This window comes from Nomascus leucogenys, chromosome 19, assembly GCF_006542625.1.
Source record: "Nomascus leucogenys isolate Asia chromosome 19, Asia_NLE_v1, whole genome shotgun sequence".
Taxonomy (NCBI): Eukaryota; Metazoa; Chordata; class Mammalia; order Primates; family Hylobatidae; genus Nomascus; species Nomascus leucogenys.
The window spans coordinates 49,580,840-49,598,727 of record NC_044399.1 but is presented as its reverse complement, the minus strand read 5'-3'; the positions used below and the strand labels follow the sequence as shown (position 1 = coordinate 49,598,727).

General features: G+C 37.6%; 1 protein-coding gene across 1 annotated transcript in view; it reads right to left on the bottom strand.

Annotated features, from left to right (window-relative positions):
- CEBPZ (CCAAT enhancer binding protein zeta) overlaps positions 1-17,888 on the bottom strand; it is a 29,007-nt gene that overhangs the window by 10,675 nt on the left and 444 nt on the right. The window contains exons 2-11 of the mRNA XM_030800564.1: positions 14,392-15,884; positions 11,053-11,284; positions 10,259-10,442; positions 8,234-8,322; positions 4,787-4,840; positions 4,116-4,218; positions 3,940-4,008; positions 2,697-2,763; positions 1,658-1,755; positions 148-205 (exon numbers count right to left, since the gene is read on the bottom strand). Of these exons, the coding sequence (XP_030656424.1) occupies positions 148-205; positions 1,658-1,755; positions 2,697-2,763; positions 3,940-4,008; positions 4,116-4,218; positions 4,787-4,840; positions 8,234-8,322; positions 10,259-10,442; positions 11,053-11,284; positions 14,392-15,884 (2,447 nt within the window). The remainder of the gene's footprint in view (positions 1-147; positions 206-1,657; positions 1,756-2,696; positions 2,764-3,939; positions 4,009-4,115; positions 4,219-4,786; positions 4,841-8,233; positions 8,323-10,258; positions 10,443-11,052; positions 11,285-14,391; positions 15,885-17,888) is intronic.

Genomic DNA, 17,888 nt, shown 5'->3' with positions numbered 1-17,888 from the left:
AAAGGTCAAAGATGAAGGTACTGTATCCACTTCCCAAACTTACTTGAATACATTTCCCCTTTATCATATAGTTCTGTGGTCTACTGTTCTGAGGGACAACAATTTGGGAAATGCTAGAATAGGGAGGAGAAGATAGAAGTATGTTACCCAGCAAAATCCATATCATCCTTTCCAGAGCTGAAACAGTTATCATCTTCAAATGTGTCTGCCAGAGAATATAGAAATTGTGAGATACAACAAAGAGTGACAAGCTTGACATGCATCTTGTATCTGAATCAATTATTCTAACAGTCATGATTCTGCTGTTTATGACAAGTGAACACCAAAACAATATAAATGTTACTGTTGCTAGTGTGTCTTAGTAATGTATACAAACCTGTGAAACACTGATCTTAGTTAAATCCCAAAACTAAAGAAGGATCCAGTTAATTTCGGCTCTTTCTACAGTTCTTTTATGGAATGAGGATAAATATCAAATAAAATGATATTTAGCAATTGTAGTCCTTTTTACTCTATTAGAACTACTTAAGTGCTAATTTTTAATAGGTGTGATACGATATGTAACATCTCATGCTTGTAATTCCAGCACTTTGGGAGGCTGAGGTGGAGTGATCATCAGCCTGGGCAACATGGCAAGACCCTATCTCTATTAGAAAAACAAACAAACAAACAAAAAAACAAAAACAAACTAGCCGCGCATCATGGCATGTACCTGTAGTCCCAGCTACCGGTGGGGCTGAGGCAGGAAAATTGCCTGAGCCCAGAAGGTCTAGGCTGCAGGGCTGCAGTGAGTTGTGACTGTGCCACTGCATTCCAGCCTGGGAGACAGAGAGAGCCTGTCTCAAAACAAACAAACAAAAACCCCAAAAAACAACAACAAAAAAATATGTAACGTGAAATCAGTGTAAGTCTTTCCAATTTACCATGTTTTTTGTTTAAGTCTATTAAGTTTCAATCAAAATTTCTCTAGCTCTGTGGATTAAAGATAAAAAAGATCAAATAGTAGACTATTGCTATCAATTAGTACTGATATACTATAATAGATTATGAATAGTAAAAAGGATTTCTATTTCACATGAGATTTGGCTGTGACATTGAATAGACTTAAGCAAATATAAATGTTTTCTTATATGGACTATCCAAAGCACAAATCATGTATTTTTCTGGTGCAAATGTGGGTGAATTACCATATATCATAAAAATATTTCTTTGTTTTTTTTTTTGAGACAGGGTTTCACTCTGTCACCCAGGCTAGAGTGCAGTAGCGTAATCTTGGCTCACTGCAACCTCTGACTCCTGGATTCAAGCGAGTCTCGTGCCTCTGCTTCTCGCGTAGCTGGGACTACAGGTGCATGCCACCATGCCCAGCTCATTTTTTTGGGTTTTTAGTAGAGACAGGGTTTCACCATATTGGCCAGGCTGGTCTCGAACTCCTGACCTCAAACGATCTTCCTGCCTCGGCCTGCCAAAGTGCTGGGATTACAGGTGTGAGCCACAGCGCCTGGCCCCAAATATTTCTTAATCTTCCACTGTGATTTGCATGATATTCTTAGCTAAATGATTTTTTAAAACTAAGGCCACTTCTCCCACTAATGTTCCATGGTCTATTAACACATAGTAGTAGATTATTTTACAAAGAGTCAACAAAACAAATTACCAATCAGCTCTTCAAATTCTTCATCATCCACGTCTTCTATACTTTCTTCATCTGCATCCCGTTTTTGTTTCTCTTTAACAGCAACTTTTTTATAATACCTATAATATTCATGTTATATATTTGACAATTTTATTAAAGGTCTAATCTTACTATAATCAAAGCACCTATGACCAGTGGCAAACCACAACTGTAAAATCTTAAGTATACTCAATTGGAAATAAATGACTGAAATTTGTATCTAATATATAGAAAACAGTTTAACTCAATAAAAAGTAGCTGGAATCTTTTAAGTGTAATACATTTCAAAGATAATATTTTAACAGCCCTATTCTTATATTAGAATACAGCAAAACTTAGCCATTTACAGATGTAATCAAACCCTCAAAATTATTCATTCTAAATGATTTTAAAAAACAAGCCAAATCAAACCTAATTAACCACTCAACCAGATGAGATAAGAGCTACTTTACTATCATAAGGCATTAGGTTATGATACTAGTTGGTTTAGGACTTATTTCTATAGCAGTGCACTGAATTTTTCTGAATCCATTCTAAGGGCCATGGTCTGGATAAATTACCCATGAGTTATCACTATATTAAACTTAGATTTTAAAGTATTATATTAAAATCTACATTAAAGGTAGATTTTAAGCCTATAAAGAAAATTATTATAAAAGGAAATTAAAGGCTAAATTCCAAAAAGTCAGAAGCATAGAACAAAATTTATATGCTAAATTAACAAAACTCCCAAATTTACTTTAGTTTTACTAAGATATATTAAGATTAGCAAAATGACTGATTCGTAAATTTTCTTAACAAACATAGACATATCCTTTGATCTTTTCAAAATATGCTGATTAGGTTTCATAAAATGAAGCATTTAAAACTAAGGCCACTTCTCCCACTAATGTTCCATGGTCTATTAACACATAGTAGATTATTGAACTAGTAGATTATTTCATAAAATAAAGCATTTTATGAAATCTAAAAATTTAAATTTTAGCAGTTTCCCCAAATGAAACTATATTATGTATAGTACCTGTGGAAAAACACTTCATCCACTGGTATTTGGCTTTCTTCTTTTGCAAGGAACTCCTTACTGTTCACTACAAAAATAAATTTAAACATTTTAACAATATAGCAATCCCCTTTACGTTACTCAAGCTCTTAAGACAAAATACAGCATAATCTGTAATTCTAAAAATCACAGAATTGTGAGGAAGGTAGACAGAAGGGACCCTGGAGTGCAAGGGACAATCTCTGAAAAAGTCTGGAGAAGACCCAATGTTTGAAACTTCACTGGCTACAGCATAAAGTAGGCAGTACATAGCTGTCAGTGCGGTTACAGTGAAATAACAGGGTTCCCTTACTGTTGTTCAATTGCATCCAGGACCCAACTTTCAAGAGAAACAAAAAATTCAAAGAGTTATTTTAATAAATAATCACTTTAAACTTGTCATTTTCAGCTCAAAAAATGACAAGCTTGCCATTAATGCTTGCCATTCTGGGAATAAACAGGAAGTAAACAGAGTTTTCCTTTATACTGAGGAAAACTAAGAAATAAGGAACTACAAGAAATTAGTTTTACCTCTTCAGAATAAAAATAGCTGACTCATCCTGAGTAAAAGGAGATTTGGCTTTTAATTCTAACTTACTAACTGTGGGTAAGTCCTTTTATGTCTCTGGACCTCTGTGAAGTAAGTCACTGGAAATTAAATGATCTATAAGGTCTAATTTAATCCTAGTCTCTGAACAAAAGGGAGATGAGATCTGGTATGCAAAGAAATGTCTGCTTTGAATAGAACAAGACTCAGATTCCGAAGATGGCTAGCAAATACAGAAGTAGGTTATTAAGTTTAAAATGATGCTCTGTGACAAAACCAGCTGTGGGTTTTTGTGCTGCTAAGCTAATATTAGAGAGCTTTAAGATGGTCTGAATTGTAAGCAATAATAATTATATACATAGGAGTTGTTGATGAAGCTATGGATGATAAAATGGTGATAACTGTCAAAGCTGGGTGATGGTAATGGGGGGGTTCATCATACTATTTTGTTTACTTTGGATATGTTTCAAATTTGCTGTAATAAAGTTAACAACAACAACAACAAAAGGCCCAGTCAGATACAGTAGATTTAAGAATACCTATTCTTGGAAAAAAAGATGGATAATGTCTTTGATGCTCAGGTTTTATTCTGATAAATTAGAACAAAGAATAACACAATTTACGCATCTTTGTCTTATATTGTGTTTTCAGTTTCAACTGTCTAAGCTTTATACTTACCAGGAAGATGACGAATATCCTTAATAAAATGTTTTCTTTTAGGCTGCATCACAACACTATCTGTGTTTTCTGAAATGTAAAATTATGACAGTATAATGCAAAACCTAGGTATAAGCTCGTATTGTTTATTATGTATTAAAAATGAAAGCGAAATAATTCACTAAATAGAAGCATACCTTTGCCTTTATGGGGCTTTGGATTTCGGTATACAAATCGATCCAAAAATCTCATTAGAGTGAAATCCTGCAGTGGGTCCCCTGAATACTGAATATAGTTTCCCTGAAAAGTGGAGGGGGGATTTAAAAACTTAATTCAAATTATATCTATTTCATCCAGGTAAGAAAAAAGAAGAAAAAGATAATTTCTATTACACTGTATTGAAGATACAAATATGCAATAAATGACTCTTCAAATATCTCTCTCATGTACATTATACTTAAAAAATTAAACACACAGATACATATACATACACATTCTAGGATGTAATGTTGATTTGATGGATAGACTAATATTAATAATGTAGGCCATCTAACCATTAATCAGGAACCAAACCCTGAAGTGGCAAACACAGCAAATGGGAAAGTGACGCAGTCTTTCTCCAGGAGAGGAGCTAGAAGGTAATAAATAAATAACCGCTGTGGCTTTCAATGTCTTATTGCTTCTACTCATCTCAGAGTGGGAGAAGTTATCTGCTACTCTGTATGAAACAAGTCACTGCTCCTTTATACGAGCAGTAAAATGTACAAGATTCTCTCTGTTAGAGAAAACAGTGTATCATCAATTATTGATTATCTAAAATGATACTTTTTTTTCTTATTTCTCATCTTTGGATTTATTTTAGACTCACCTGAAGGATGGTCTTTGCAAAAAGGGCCACGGAGGGATGAAAATGCACAGATAACTAAAAAGAAAAATGTGAATAATATCAATATTTCTAAGGTTGACTCTTAGTATATTTATAGCTTATTTAAGAAAACTGGGCTGGGTGTGGTGGCTCACACCTGTAATTCCAGCACTTTGGGAGGCTCAGGCAGTCAGATTGCTTGAGCCCAGAAGTTGAGACTGGGCTGGGCAATATGGCGAAACCCATGTCTACAAAAAGTACAAAAATAGTTAGGGTGTGATGGTGCGTGTGCGCCTGTACTCCCAGCTACTCAGGAGGCTAAAGTGGGAGGATTGCCTGGGCCCAGGAGGTCGAGGCTGCAGTGAGCTGAGATGGCGCCACTGCACTCCAGCCTGGGTGACAGAGTGAGACTCTATTTCAACAACAACAAAAAAGAAAATGCAAAAATTTGAAATTTAAGCCAATACATTAAAAAAGTGATTCTCAAAACATTTTGGTCTCAGGACCATGTCCTACATTTAAAAACCAAAAATTTCATCAGTTTCTATTTAACAGGGTTAGATCTACAGACACCTATGTTATAAAAATAAACAGAAAAATTGTAAATACTTATAGGTCCATTAAAAATAACAATAAAGTGGCCGGGCGCGGTGGCTCATGCCTGTAATCCCAGGACTTTGGGAGGCCGAGGCGGGCGGATCACAAGGTCAGGAGATCAAGACCATCCTGGCTAACACGGTGAAACCCCGTCTCCACTAAAAATGCAAAAAATTAGCTGGGCGTGGTGGCGGGCGCCTGTAGTCCCAGCTACTTGGGAGGCTGAGGCAGGAGAATGGAGTGAACCTGGGAGGCGGAACTTGGAGTGAGCTGAGATGGTGCCACTGCACTCTGGCCTGGGCGACAGAGCAAGACTCCGTCTCAAAACAAACAAACAAACAAACAAAAAACAATAAAGCTACTACATACTAATAAGTAGCATATTTACGAAAAATAATTATGCGGCCAGGCGCAGTGGCTCACACCTGTAATCCCAGCATTTTGGGAGGCCAAGGCGGGCGGATCATGATGTCAGGAGATCGAGACCATCCTGGCTAACATGGTGAAACCCTGCCTCTACTAAAAATACACAAAATCAGCCAGGCGTGGTGGTGGGCGCCTGTAGTCCCAGCTACTCGGGAGGCTGAGGCAGGAGGATGGTGTGAACCCGGGAGGCGGAGCTTGCAGTGAGCTGAGATCACACCACCGCACTCCAGCCTGGGAGCCAGAGCGAGACTCTGTCTCAAAAAAAAAAAAAAAAGAGAAAAATAATTATGCTTCGGGATGAAATATATAGCGAGTGGTATTATTTTACAGTTTTGCAAATCTCTTTAATGTCTGGCTTAGCAGAAGAGAGTGGATTATTTCATCTGCTTCTGTATTCCATGTTGAAATATACAATCTGGCCTCACACGTGTAGAAAATAGTCTTTCACATAGCTGTGAATTTTCTCCTTTAGTACTATACCAAAACCAAAGATAGTTGTAATATGGAATCTGAAACCCATATTCAATTGGCTTTTGGTACTTGCTACTTAAAATTATTTGGTTTACTTTGAATCAATCGTTTATTCACTCAAGAATTTGTAACATTCAGGTGGCACAGTGGCTCACGCCTGTAATCCCAGCACTTTGGGAGGCTGAGGTAGGTGGACCACCTGAAGTCAGGAGTTCGAGACCAGCCTGGACAACATGGCAAAACACTGTCTATGCTAAAAATAAAAAAATTAGCTGGGCATGGTGGCATGCTCCTGTAATCCCAGCTACTCAGGAGGTAGTGGCTGCAGTGAGCCGAGATCACGCCACTGCATTCCAGTATGGGCGACAGAACCTTCTCGTCTCAAAAAAAAAAAAAAAAAAAAAAAAAAAAGAATTTGTAACATTGTGCATTGGTCATTGGAAAAATACCGTATGCGGTCCTTCCAAACGTTGGCACATTTCGTTATATTTTACCACAAAAATCACATTGTTAGAACCACTGATTTCATCAGTAAAGTTTTACAAATTGAGAAACTGTCAAGCTCAAGGTGGTGGTTACAAGATTTTTAAAACTTTAATCTTTGCTCGAAAGCTTTATTTTTGAATTTTATTGCTGACAACAAATACTGCCAGCTTTTTTGTTTCATTCATTTTCAAGAAAATATCTCCCAAATACGTAAACCTGAATAACTAGTTTGTCAGTCAGTCTTTCATGAAAGAGCAGCTAGATGAGCTTGCAACAACTGGTAAGCACTTGTCCTTGAGACACGTGACAACCTTCACGCTATAGGGAGGCAGCAGAGGTATGTTACGCATACTTGCTATGTATGCACACGAAATACTAAAAAGACATGTTACTTTAAGGTCAAGATACTAAAATCAATAATTCTCCCTGTGTCATCATTCTTAAGTTATACTGGCTTTTTTTTTTTTAACTGCACATATGTGGCAGTGATGAATATAATGGCTTCTGATGCAGCTTGGTGCTGTCTTTATTCAGGATAAGCTGCAGCAGTTTTACCTATCATTTCTTTTATAGTATCAGTGCCACCGTCAACACAGTGATGAAAACAAATAATGTACTGGTATTACTATGAAAAGAGCTGTGACCTGGCCGACTCACTAAAAAGGTATCAGGAACTCTTAAGGGTCTGGCCGCACTTTGAGAATAGCTGCATAAGATACTTACTGGCTTTACACAAAAAGTCACAGAAAGGTTATTAGAAATATGAATTCCTCTTACAAATTCAGAAAAGTAACTTTATTTGCAAAAAATTTTATTACAAAACTTTTCAGAGATATCTAATGAATAAAGCAAAATTCATCCATTTTCTCAACTCTATATGCAATAATCTACCTACAAAAAGCAACAGTTATAACCCATGTATAATAACATCCTTATTTTACATGCACACTTAAGATTTTCTACAAAATGAACACTTCACATAGTATCTTCCCCCAAATGTGGACTTTTAATGTTTATTAATGCTTATAATTATCATAAAAAAACAAAAACTTCAAGGCATTACATCCTCAAGGGCAAAAATATATAGCATAGGCCGGGCACGGTGGCTCACGCCTGTAATCCCAGCACTTTGGGAGGCCGAGGTGGGCAGCGCACAAGGTCAGGAGATCAAGACCGTCCTGGCCAACATGGTGAAACCCTGTCTCTACTAAAAATACAAAAATTAGCTGGGCGTGGTGGTGGGCGCCTGTAATCCCAGCTACTTGGGAGGCTGAGCCAGGAGAACGGCTTGAACCTGGGAGGTAGAGGTTACAGTGAGCCAAGATCATGCCACTGCACTCCAGCCTGGTGACAGAGGAAGACTCTGTCTCAAAAAAAAAAAAAAAAAAAAAAAAAAATAATATATATGAATAAGCATATATAATAAAAAATAAGCATATATGAATAAAAGACAATTTGAAATTATTTTACCTTTTTGAGTTCCCAAAGACTTGTATTTTCAGCTCCACAGAACAGAGGGTTTCTACTGAATGGATCGTATTTATTTAACTGTTTCCCACCTAGGAATAACAAAAAAAAAAATACGATTTCTCAAATGCTTTCTTCCTAGCCCAAGGGGTCATTAAAAGCACCACCATTAATATTCTCAACAGATATCTCCAACATTCTTACTTGGCCAAGCGACCTAGATTAAAAACTCTGAGCTCCCTCAAGAATTTGTCTTGGTACTTGAGCTATCATCTGCTCTTGAATAAAGCAGGGAACATGTTTATCCCAAACACCAAAAGCTTTCTTTAAGGCCAGGTGCAGTGGCTCATACCTGTAATCACAGCACTTAGGGAGGCTGAGGCCAGTGGATCATTTGAGTCCAGGAGTTCGAGACCAGCCTGGGCAAAATGGTGAAACCCCATCTCTTACAAAAAATACAACAAAAAAACTAGCCAGGTGTGGTGGTGTGTGCCTGTAGTCCCAGCTATTCGGGAGACTGAGGTGGGAGGATAACTTGAGCCCAGGAGACGGGAGTTGCAGTGAACCAAGATCATGCCATTGTGATCCAGCCTTCGTGACACAGCACGACCCTGACTCAAAAGTAAGTAAGTAAAAGCTCCCTTCAAAACTTCTTCAAAACTTCTCCCTTGGCTGGGCACAATGGCTCATGCCTATAATCCCAGCACTTTGGGAGGCCAAGGTGGAAAGGCTGCTTGAGTCCAAGAGTTCGAGACCAGCCTGTGCAACAGAGTGGGATTTCGTCTCTACAAAAAATACAACTAGCCAGACCTGGTGGCATGAGCCTGTAGTCCTGGCTACCTGGGAGGCTGAGGTGTGAGGATCGCTTGAGTTCAGGAGTTTGAGGCTGCAGTGAGCCATAATGGCCCACTGTACTCCAGCCTGGCCTGGGTGACATAGTGAGACCCTGTCTCAAAAAAACAAAAACCAAACCAAAAAACCCCAAACTTCTCCCTTTTCTAAATGGCAACAAAAGGTGCCCATTTTGGGGTCAAAGAGGTTGGAAACGTTAAGATGGAAATAATCTGAAGATGAACTAGGTCTAAAGTCTTTTGGAGCTTTAGAGTGCTTCAAATATTTGTCATGAAAGTATGCCCAGAAATAATTCTCACTTGGAACAGGTCTGACATTATCTTCATGTTTTTAGAAACTCAGGATTAAAAAAATTTTAAACAAAGATTTTCAGAACAAACTAGGAACTAACTACCTTCCAACACACACGCTCTTCATCCTTCTAAAGGATTATTCTCAGTTTAGTCTTCAGGGGAACTGATGGATTCTTCTCAAACTTTTCTGGTGGCTATCAGACTTCTCTTTTGTACTTCACAAACTGAAATTTGTAGGTGAATTAATTTGACTGTGAGTCCCAAAGCAAGTTGAAGAAATGGGTCTGGCACCACATTTCTCGAACCTCAAGGCTGGTGTTTTCTTCACAGCCTCAAATGAAGAGGCTGCATTTCTAAGATTTTTTTTTACTCTAACATTCTATTAATAGACTTTTAATTTAGTTTGGTGTGTGTACAGAAAATCACTTAAAGTTTCTATCTTGAACCGAAAGTTTTCTATCCCTAAAACATTACTTTAAGAAACTGTGGGCCAGGTACAGTGGCTCACGCCTGTAATCCCAGCACTTTGGGAGGCTGAGGCAGGCAGATCACCTGAGGTCAGGAGTTTGAGACCAGCCTGGCCAACATGGTGAAACTCCACCTCTACTAAAAATACAAAAATTAGCCAGGTGTGGTGGCACATGCCTGTAATCCCAGCTACTTGGGAGGCTGAGGCAGAGAATCACTTGAACCTGGGAGGCAGAGGTTGCAGTGAGCCAAGATCACGCCTCTGCATTCCAGCCTGGGCAACAGAGTGAGACTCTGTCTAAATAAATAAATAAATAAGTAAATAAAATGGTAGAATGCTAGTTTCTATGAAAATCAAAGAGAAACAAACGCCCTGGTTTAAAAATTCAAGAGAATAAAGATGAAAAAAACTCACCTTTCAAATTATCAAAGTGCACCCAGGAAGCAACCTCCGGTTTTTTGGTTTCTATATCAGTTTCAGGAACTGTTTCCTCTGTCTCAAGTTTTTTCACTATCTCTGTTTCTTTGTCTGCATCAGTGAATTTTTCCATGTCTTCATCATCATTTGCATCAACAAAATTTTCTTCATCATCAGACTCCTAACAAAAGCATAGTTTCATAAATCTACATAAATCAACTGGAAGTTGCAATAAAGTCTGTGCTCCATTATGTGATGTAGTTTTACTTATTGCAACTCTGGTGAAACGTGAAAGTTCTAATAAAGTAAAATGATGGCTATCAATGGTATTTAAACAAGAGAGGAGACCACATCCTTATTTCTAAACATAACACAGTTAAGTTTTGAGCTAAGAACCCCTGAGCCTTAGGGACTCTAATACTTGAAAACAATTAGCCCTCAAGTAAATTTCTGACTTGTAAATAACCCTATGAGGTAGGTACTATTATTAGTTCCATTTCATTGTTAAGGAAGAAGACTTAAGAGGTCTACTAAGTTTTATAGTCTTCCAAATCGCATATAATGGTAGCTTCTAGTATAGTACAGTTTATTGCAAGTAGAAGAGTTGAGCAACATGCCCACCTAGTAAACTGTACAGCTGGTACTAAAATCTAGGTTTGTCCTATTCCAGAACTCACACTCATATGCTCCAGAGAACTAGGTTACTGTCATTTGAAGCAAAGAAAAACAAAACAAAAACAACCAATATATTTCAGCACCCACTCAATTTAAAAAGCAGTTGTAAAATATACCGGATGATCATCCAGTTGGCTTCTTAAACCTGGTTTTGCTTTAAGGATCTCAGACACAAGATATAAAGCTCCACATATAAATGGTGGCATCTGTTGACAAGTAACTTGAAGTAACCTCTTCACAAAAGCCTTCACCCGGCGCAACACAATGTCAGCTTTCAGAGACTTGTAGACAAGGTTAAGAAACATAGCTTGCTTGGAACACGTCATCAACCCTGGATCCAACATCTTCCTGCAAAACAAAACCAAGGTCAAATATTTATGTATAAAACCATCTCCACAACCAATGGTCAGATATTAGAAATAGCTACTAACCTCATCTTAGTCAGGGATAACTTTGCTGCTTATTTTAGAACAAGAGACCCTGCCCTAAGAGGTAAGATGGAAGTCAATGACCAGAAAAGGATGATGATGGCACCAGGAAAAACCAACAACAACAGCCATAGGAATAAGCATTTTTGAGTGTGTGGTTTTCTTCTCTTTTCCAAGTGTTTTTCTGTTTTCTATATCAACAGGGCACAGCCCTAACAGTATTTATAGAACCCCACCAGAAAAGCTAATCTAAAACCAGACAGTGAAAACTGACCCATGAAAGCAGAACATTAGAAGATTTGGGTTTTTGTCCTTGTATAACTACCTACTAGCAGGGGGACCAGAGGCTGCCTCTTTATGATTTTAGTGAAGACCATAGATGAACAGCAGAAAATTAAACTCTAAGGACTTCAGAGAATCTCTAGTCCAATGTCATACACGCTATTTTCACTGCCCAGAGTGCTTCTCTCCAACTCTCTGCATGTCCACAGTATCCAAAATTGGTTCTTCTATTAGTCTCTCAGTCCCATGTTTGTGTTCTTCATAGTTTCACAAACTTGGTTTTCCTGCCTTTCCCAAGGTCCAATGAAATAGGGATTATGCCTGTGTTATTCACTGTTGTAACCCCAGTGCCTGGCAGTTAATACTTTTACATGACAGTTTTCCAAATACTTGAACCTATTTAGCTGTTATGTGCTTGTCTCTCCCTAATGTCTGTCTTCTGTAGGCTGCTCTACTCTGATCTCATGATACTTTAAAAATTCCCTATCCTAAGTGCTGAATCCTACACGTCCCCAACCAGTCTAGACCTGCAGATATTAGGACACCCAGAATTAACACAATCCTCCAGATTAGCTATATTAACACCTGGAATCATTACTTCCTTTGTGTTAAGCATTTCCATTAATTTTTTCCTACTAATACTAGAAATGAAAAATACTTAAGCTTGTGAAGCACTTTCCTATTCCTCTGAATACTCTGGGAAATATCACCCTTTTGGTAATATTCTGGGATATTCTGGATTATTCAATTTTCTCTCTTTACATTTAAATTTTCCAACATTTCCATCCATTTTGCAATTTATTTTTAGGCATAAATTCCATCTCACATCAACAGAAACATCTGAGAAGAATTTAGAGACATGTCTCTATCATTTCATGAAATATTTTCCTAATGTTTTGATAAATGTTTTTGTAAACCAAATCATGTCATTTCTTTTATCCCTCAATTAACTAGGGGTTTTCTTAACGTGAAGGATTCTTAATAAAACCAAGAGCAAACAAACACTTTAAGAAGGCCTAAAGGCCTGTTAAGAAACTTCATCTGTGAGAGCTTTTGGCAAATAGTAATTTCAAAAACTTAAAAATTTACCCTTCCTCAGGATGTTAGACTATGATGTTAAATAGAGACAGAAAAATGTTTTCTAATAGATTCCAAACACTTTCTAAAAATTAAAAATTCCTATGACCATCAAAAGTTCAAAATAATCAAACCACCCCCCTTCAAAACAAACAAATAAACTAACAAAAACACAAACAAAAACAAAACTCAAGATCCTGAAACCTCTACATTTTCAGCCTTGGAACTCTTTTCAAATTAACAATGTTAAGTATGTTACTTCAAAGAGTTGTGGAAAGGCTTCTGAGAGTCTTTTTAGTGGACCAGAGCAATCAGTGCTATGAAATGTCATGAACTCTACAGCAAGTGGACCTGGACTTGCCACCTAACTTGGTCTCTTAATATCTGTGTGACCTTGCATAAATTATTGTACCTCACAGATTGGAGAGCTGTTAAGAGGATGAAACTAAAGAAACATGGATGAGTATCAGTAATAAGGCTAGCAGCCAACACTTCACATAGCACTATGCGTTAGGCACTGTTAAGCACTTAATATACATAGAAAGACTACATGGGTTAACACACATAACCTCCCAACCTTCATTAAAGCCCCAGTTCTGTCACTTCCAAGCTGTAGAACCTTGTGCAAGTTTCAAAATCTTCATAATAATCATATGAGATAGGTGCTTTTCTCTCCATCCTACAGACAAATCCACTTAGGGATGATAACATGGGATGAATTATGTCTACCAATAGGTTTTTAGTGGGGATCAAGTAATTTGCCCAAAATTACACAGAAAACTAATGGCAGGGACTCAAACCCAGGTGGCGTGGCTTAAGTCTAAGATACTAACCACTACTCCACATTTTCTCACAAGATATATCTATGTAAAAATATAAAAATGAATCAGAAGGAAATATATTAATTTCTTGAACACAGTTGCTATGTTCGACTGTCTCTTAAACAGCTCCAAACTGTTTACACATTGCTGAAAATATGATGCCTCAATGGGTGAGTTGCAAAATTCAGTAAAGAAAATCTTAATCTCCATTAAAAAACAACAAAAAAACCCCTGCACCCTGCACCCCCCAAAACTCTCTACTTAACATACTTTGTTTACCACAGCTCCCCTCTCTGCCACCTCCCCCAGTATGAATGTGAGTGCCTCCAGGGGTGGGATTTCTGTTTGCTATGCCTCCTGTGCACCTAGAGCATGGCACCATACTGCAGGCACTCAGAAAATACTTGTTGAATGAGTTACTGCGTGAATGCCTTCAACTGTGTGAAAGACAGCAGGGAAAAGATATAGGACTGAGGAGAATGGGAAGACCGAAACTGCAATTATATCTGCAATTTTATTTCTTTAATATCCCAAAAGATTTAAAACAAATATAGCAAAATATTAATTCTGAAATACTAGGTGGTAGATATGAATGATTCTTTTGGGTATTTTTCTGTATTTTACAACTTCTCAAAATGAAAAATGTATTCGAAGCATCTAATATCATTTGTGCCCATCAGGGAAACAAAGATTAAGTGACTTACTTGAAGGTGGCGAGTAGCAAGCTGCTGAGGGGGCCTAAAACCAAATTTTCTAACTCTTTCTCTTGCCCCACAGAGGGCACTGCTTGTGCTGTACTACATCAAGTTATTATTTCATGTCTCATATTGGAAGGGTATGTTCTTACCTGTATAATGCTGTGTAATATCGATCCGATATTGTCTGCTGAGAATTCATTACTTGGAAAAGCAACATTAAAGCCTGCACACTGGTATTAAAATTCACAATATGCAACACTTTAAACAGTGTGTCAATCTGCTCTCTCACTTTGTCATCACCAGTCTGGGAATAAGGGTATGCCCTATTCACACCTGTTAAAAGGGCACTAAGCATTTTTGATTCAATATCTTTTTTTTTGACACAAGTCTGAAAAAAGCAAAAGTAAACAGTTATTAATTTGTTAGCCAGTTCACTTTCTTCATGGGACAGAGCCATTTGATTTAAAAAGCAAATTGAGTAATATTGAGCTTTGGAGCTGATATTTGAGCGGAAGAGTAGCCTTTCTACTTCACCAGACACAACTCCTTTCATATTGGGATGTTTACAAAGTAATGTCTCTAACAGATGGGATGCTTTTGTGGCAATTCTGTTCTGAGGATCTCCCAGTTTATTTACCACTTGCACAAGAAGAGCCTTTTCTTCCTCAGGCTTGTTACAAAGCAGCTCATGAGCCACGGTAAGGGCTCGAGTTTTAGTGGTTACTAATGTATCATGACTCAAAGTTTCTAAGACCTGCACAAATTCAGCCACTAAGTGTTTCAGCTGGTGTTCAAAATACCATACTATCAGTCTTCTATCTCTTGAGTCCTTGTTGCCACTGGACAACTGTTCCAGTTTGTCAAAAGGATGCTGGCTGAAAATCCTCAGCTTCCGATTGTCTGGCAAAAGGTCTGTGATAAGCAATTCTTTGAAAGTATCCAAGGCCATAAGGCACTGCTGTTTGCTGCCCTTCTTTTTAACAAGGTTCACAAGAGTTTCTACAAACTGAAGTGTGTGAACGGCATCATCCTGAATAAGAAGAATCATGGCTGCCATCCTGTCACCTAGTGTCCCTGATGACACAATTGCCTTCATCCAGGTAGAAGAGGCTCCCTTTTGACTATTCGTCTTACTTTTGAATAAGTTGATTTCATGCTCATACAGCTTCTGAGCAAGGGTTTTGTACTTAGATACAACATCCTGAGGCTGGGGTTTCAAAGAATATTCATTGCTATACTCCAGATCATACCATTTGCCTCCAGGCTTAAGTAACAAAGTCTGTCTCTCAAAAAATTCAAAGGTGTTCTGTTTATCTTTCTTTACTTTTGGTGTGGTACTGCCATTCTCATCAGAATGTGGTTCTGGCCTATTCTTATTTTTCACCTTATTAACTGATGTCCTTTGACTTTCTGCTGCATTTTTATTATTTATTTTAGGTATTTTTACTTCTTTTTTACTGGAATTTTCTTTTTCAGCTGGTTCATCTTCTTCAATTAAGCAAGCTTTTGTATACTTCGCCAAATTAAGATTTTGAATAAATGCTTCCAATTCACCTTGATGAAGGTCATCAATTGCTCCTTTTTTGCCTCCATCTATCACTTCCTCATTCTCATCCAAAGTAGCCAGCATAAGGTAATCTTGCTGCATTAAAAACATAAGTTAAAAATACATTACAAATGTGAAGAATAAAACCATAAAATAACAGGAAACACAACATAATTTTAAAAATAATTTCAGAACTGGAAAAATCTTTTCAAATTTGACATAAAACTCAGGGTCCACAAAGGAAAGGATAAGTAAATTTATCTTTCTCTCTCTTTCTTTTACACACACACACACACACACACACACACACACGCACATACACTTTTTATTTCGATATAGAAAAAAATACAAATTATAAATTGGAAAAAAAAATACAAGCAATTCCTATCAAAGTAAAAAAATACAAGCAATTCCTATCCTTTTGATGTAGGAAAAAAATACAAATTATAAATTGGAAAAAAAAATACAAGCAATTCGTATCTTAATATAAGTTTCTACACATCAGTAAGTGACAACCCAAAAGAAAAATGTGCAAAGGATATGAACAGTTCATAGAAAAAAAGGGTTCTTTAAGAATATGAAAAGATGTTCAACCTCACTGAGATTTGGAGAAATCCACATTCAAACCACAATGATACATCCATCTTTTAATTTATCAGATGAGCAAAGATACACTGCAAGACGAGCAAGATACAATGACAGGTGATGCTGGGGAAGGGGTGGGGGAAACGGCACTTTCATACATGGTCGATGTGAGTGTAAACTGACACAACCTCCATGGAGGACAATTTGTCAACTCCAATCACAACTATTGAATACAAGGCACACATCTGTTGACCCAGCAGCTTTATTTCTAAAAATTAACTAATTGATTGAGACATGGTCTCGCTCTGTTGTCCAAGCTGGAGTACAGTGGCATGACCACGGCTGAACTGCAGCCTCAACCTCCCAGGCTGAAGTGATCCTCCAACCTCAGACAAAATGATTTATGCAGCCATATCAATGACACAGAACTTTATGCACTGATATAGAAGGATTTCTAAGACAGAAAAGAAAGCAAAATGTAGAGATAGGTGTATATATATATATGGTACCATTTATGTAAAAAATAATACACCCGTATTTCATACACATAAATGAGTATGTATATGCTTGAAAAGGTATGTAGTATCCCTGAAAGATATAAAATACAGTTGTAAAAATAATTGCTTCCTATCAGGGCAATTGTTATGGCTGAGATAAAAGTGGAAACAACTTGACTTTTCACTATGTATCTTTTAAAGTTTGTATCACGTGTATCATGTGTATATATTACCTATTCAAAAGTTAAATATACACAAGCACAGAGCAAACTGTGAATCTGCCTATCTCTAACCAACTCCTCTACACTGAAAGTCCAGTCTCCAAACAAAAGAATATTAAAAACAAAGTTAATTTCTGTTCCTTATCTGCTTAAAATCTTCCAGTGGTTTTGCATCAAACGCAGAGCAAAAGCCTGCCCTCTTACCCCTCGGCCCTCGTTTCTTACTATTCTCCCCTTAACTCACTCTGCCTCTGCTACACTGGCATTTTGGCTGCTCATGGAATAGGTTAGGCACTCTTCTGCCTGTCTTTGCATTTGCTGTTCCAACTGACTGGAATGGCAGCTCACTCCTTCCTCTCCTTTAGGATTCTTCTCAAATATTTCCGTGATGTGTTTGTCGATCACCTCATTTAATACTAACGCGCTCCCACTCCTTATCGTCCTTCCTTGTTTTATTTTCTTTTATAGCACTACCCCGCCTCTGCTGTACTACGTATTTAAAAGTTTGTTTCCTGTTTCTCTCCCTTAATTAGGATGCGCCAAAAAAGAGGACTTCTGGGGCATACGGTGACACGTGCATGTACTCTATGAGAACAGAAATGAAAATTCCAATACCACTGGTGTTCAAAACACTCATACCACAAGGTCAGGACCAAGGAAAGCCACTCTCCGACCTGATGATGTGATCGTTATACCACGTCAATAAAATCAGAGGATCGCCTACATCGTAAGAAAGGCCAGAGAATACAACGTTCAATTCGAAACTTTTCTTTTGTAAACAGCAGTGGAAACCAGCG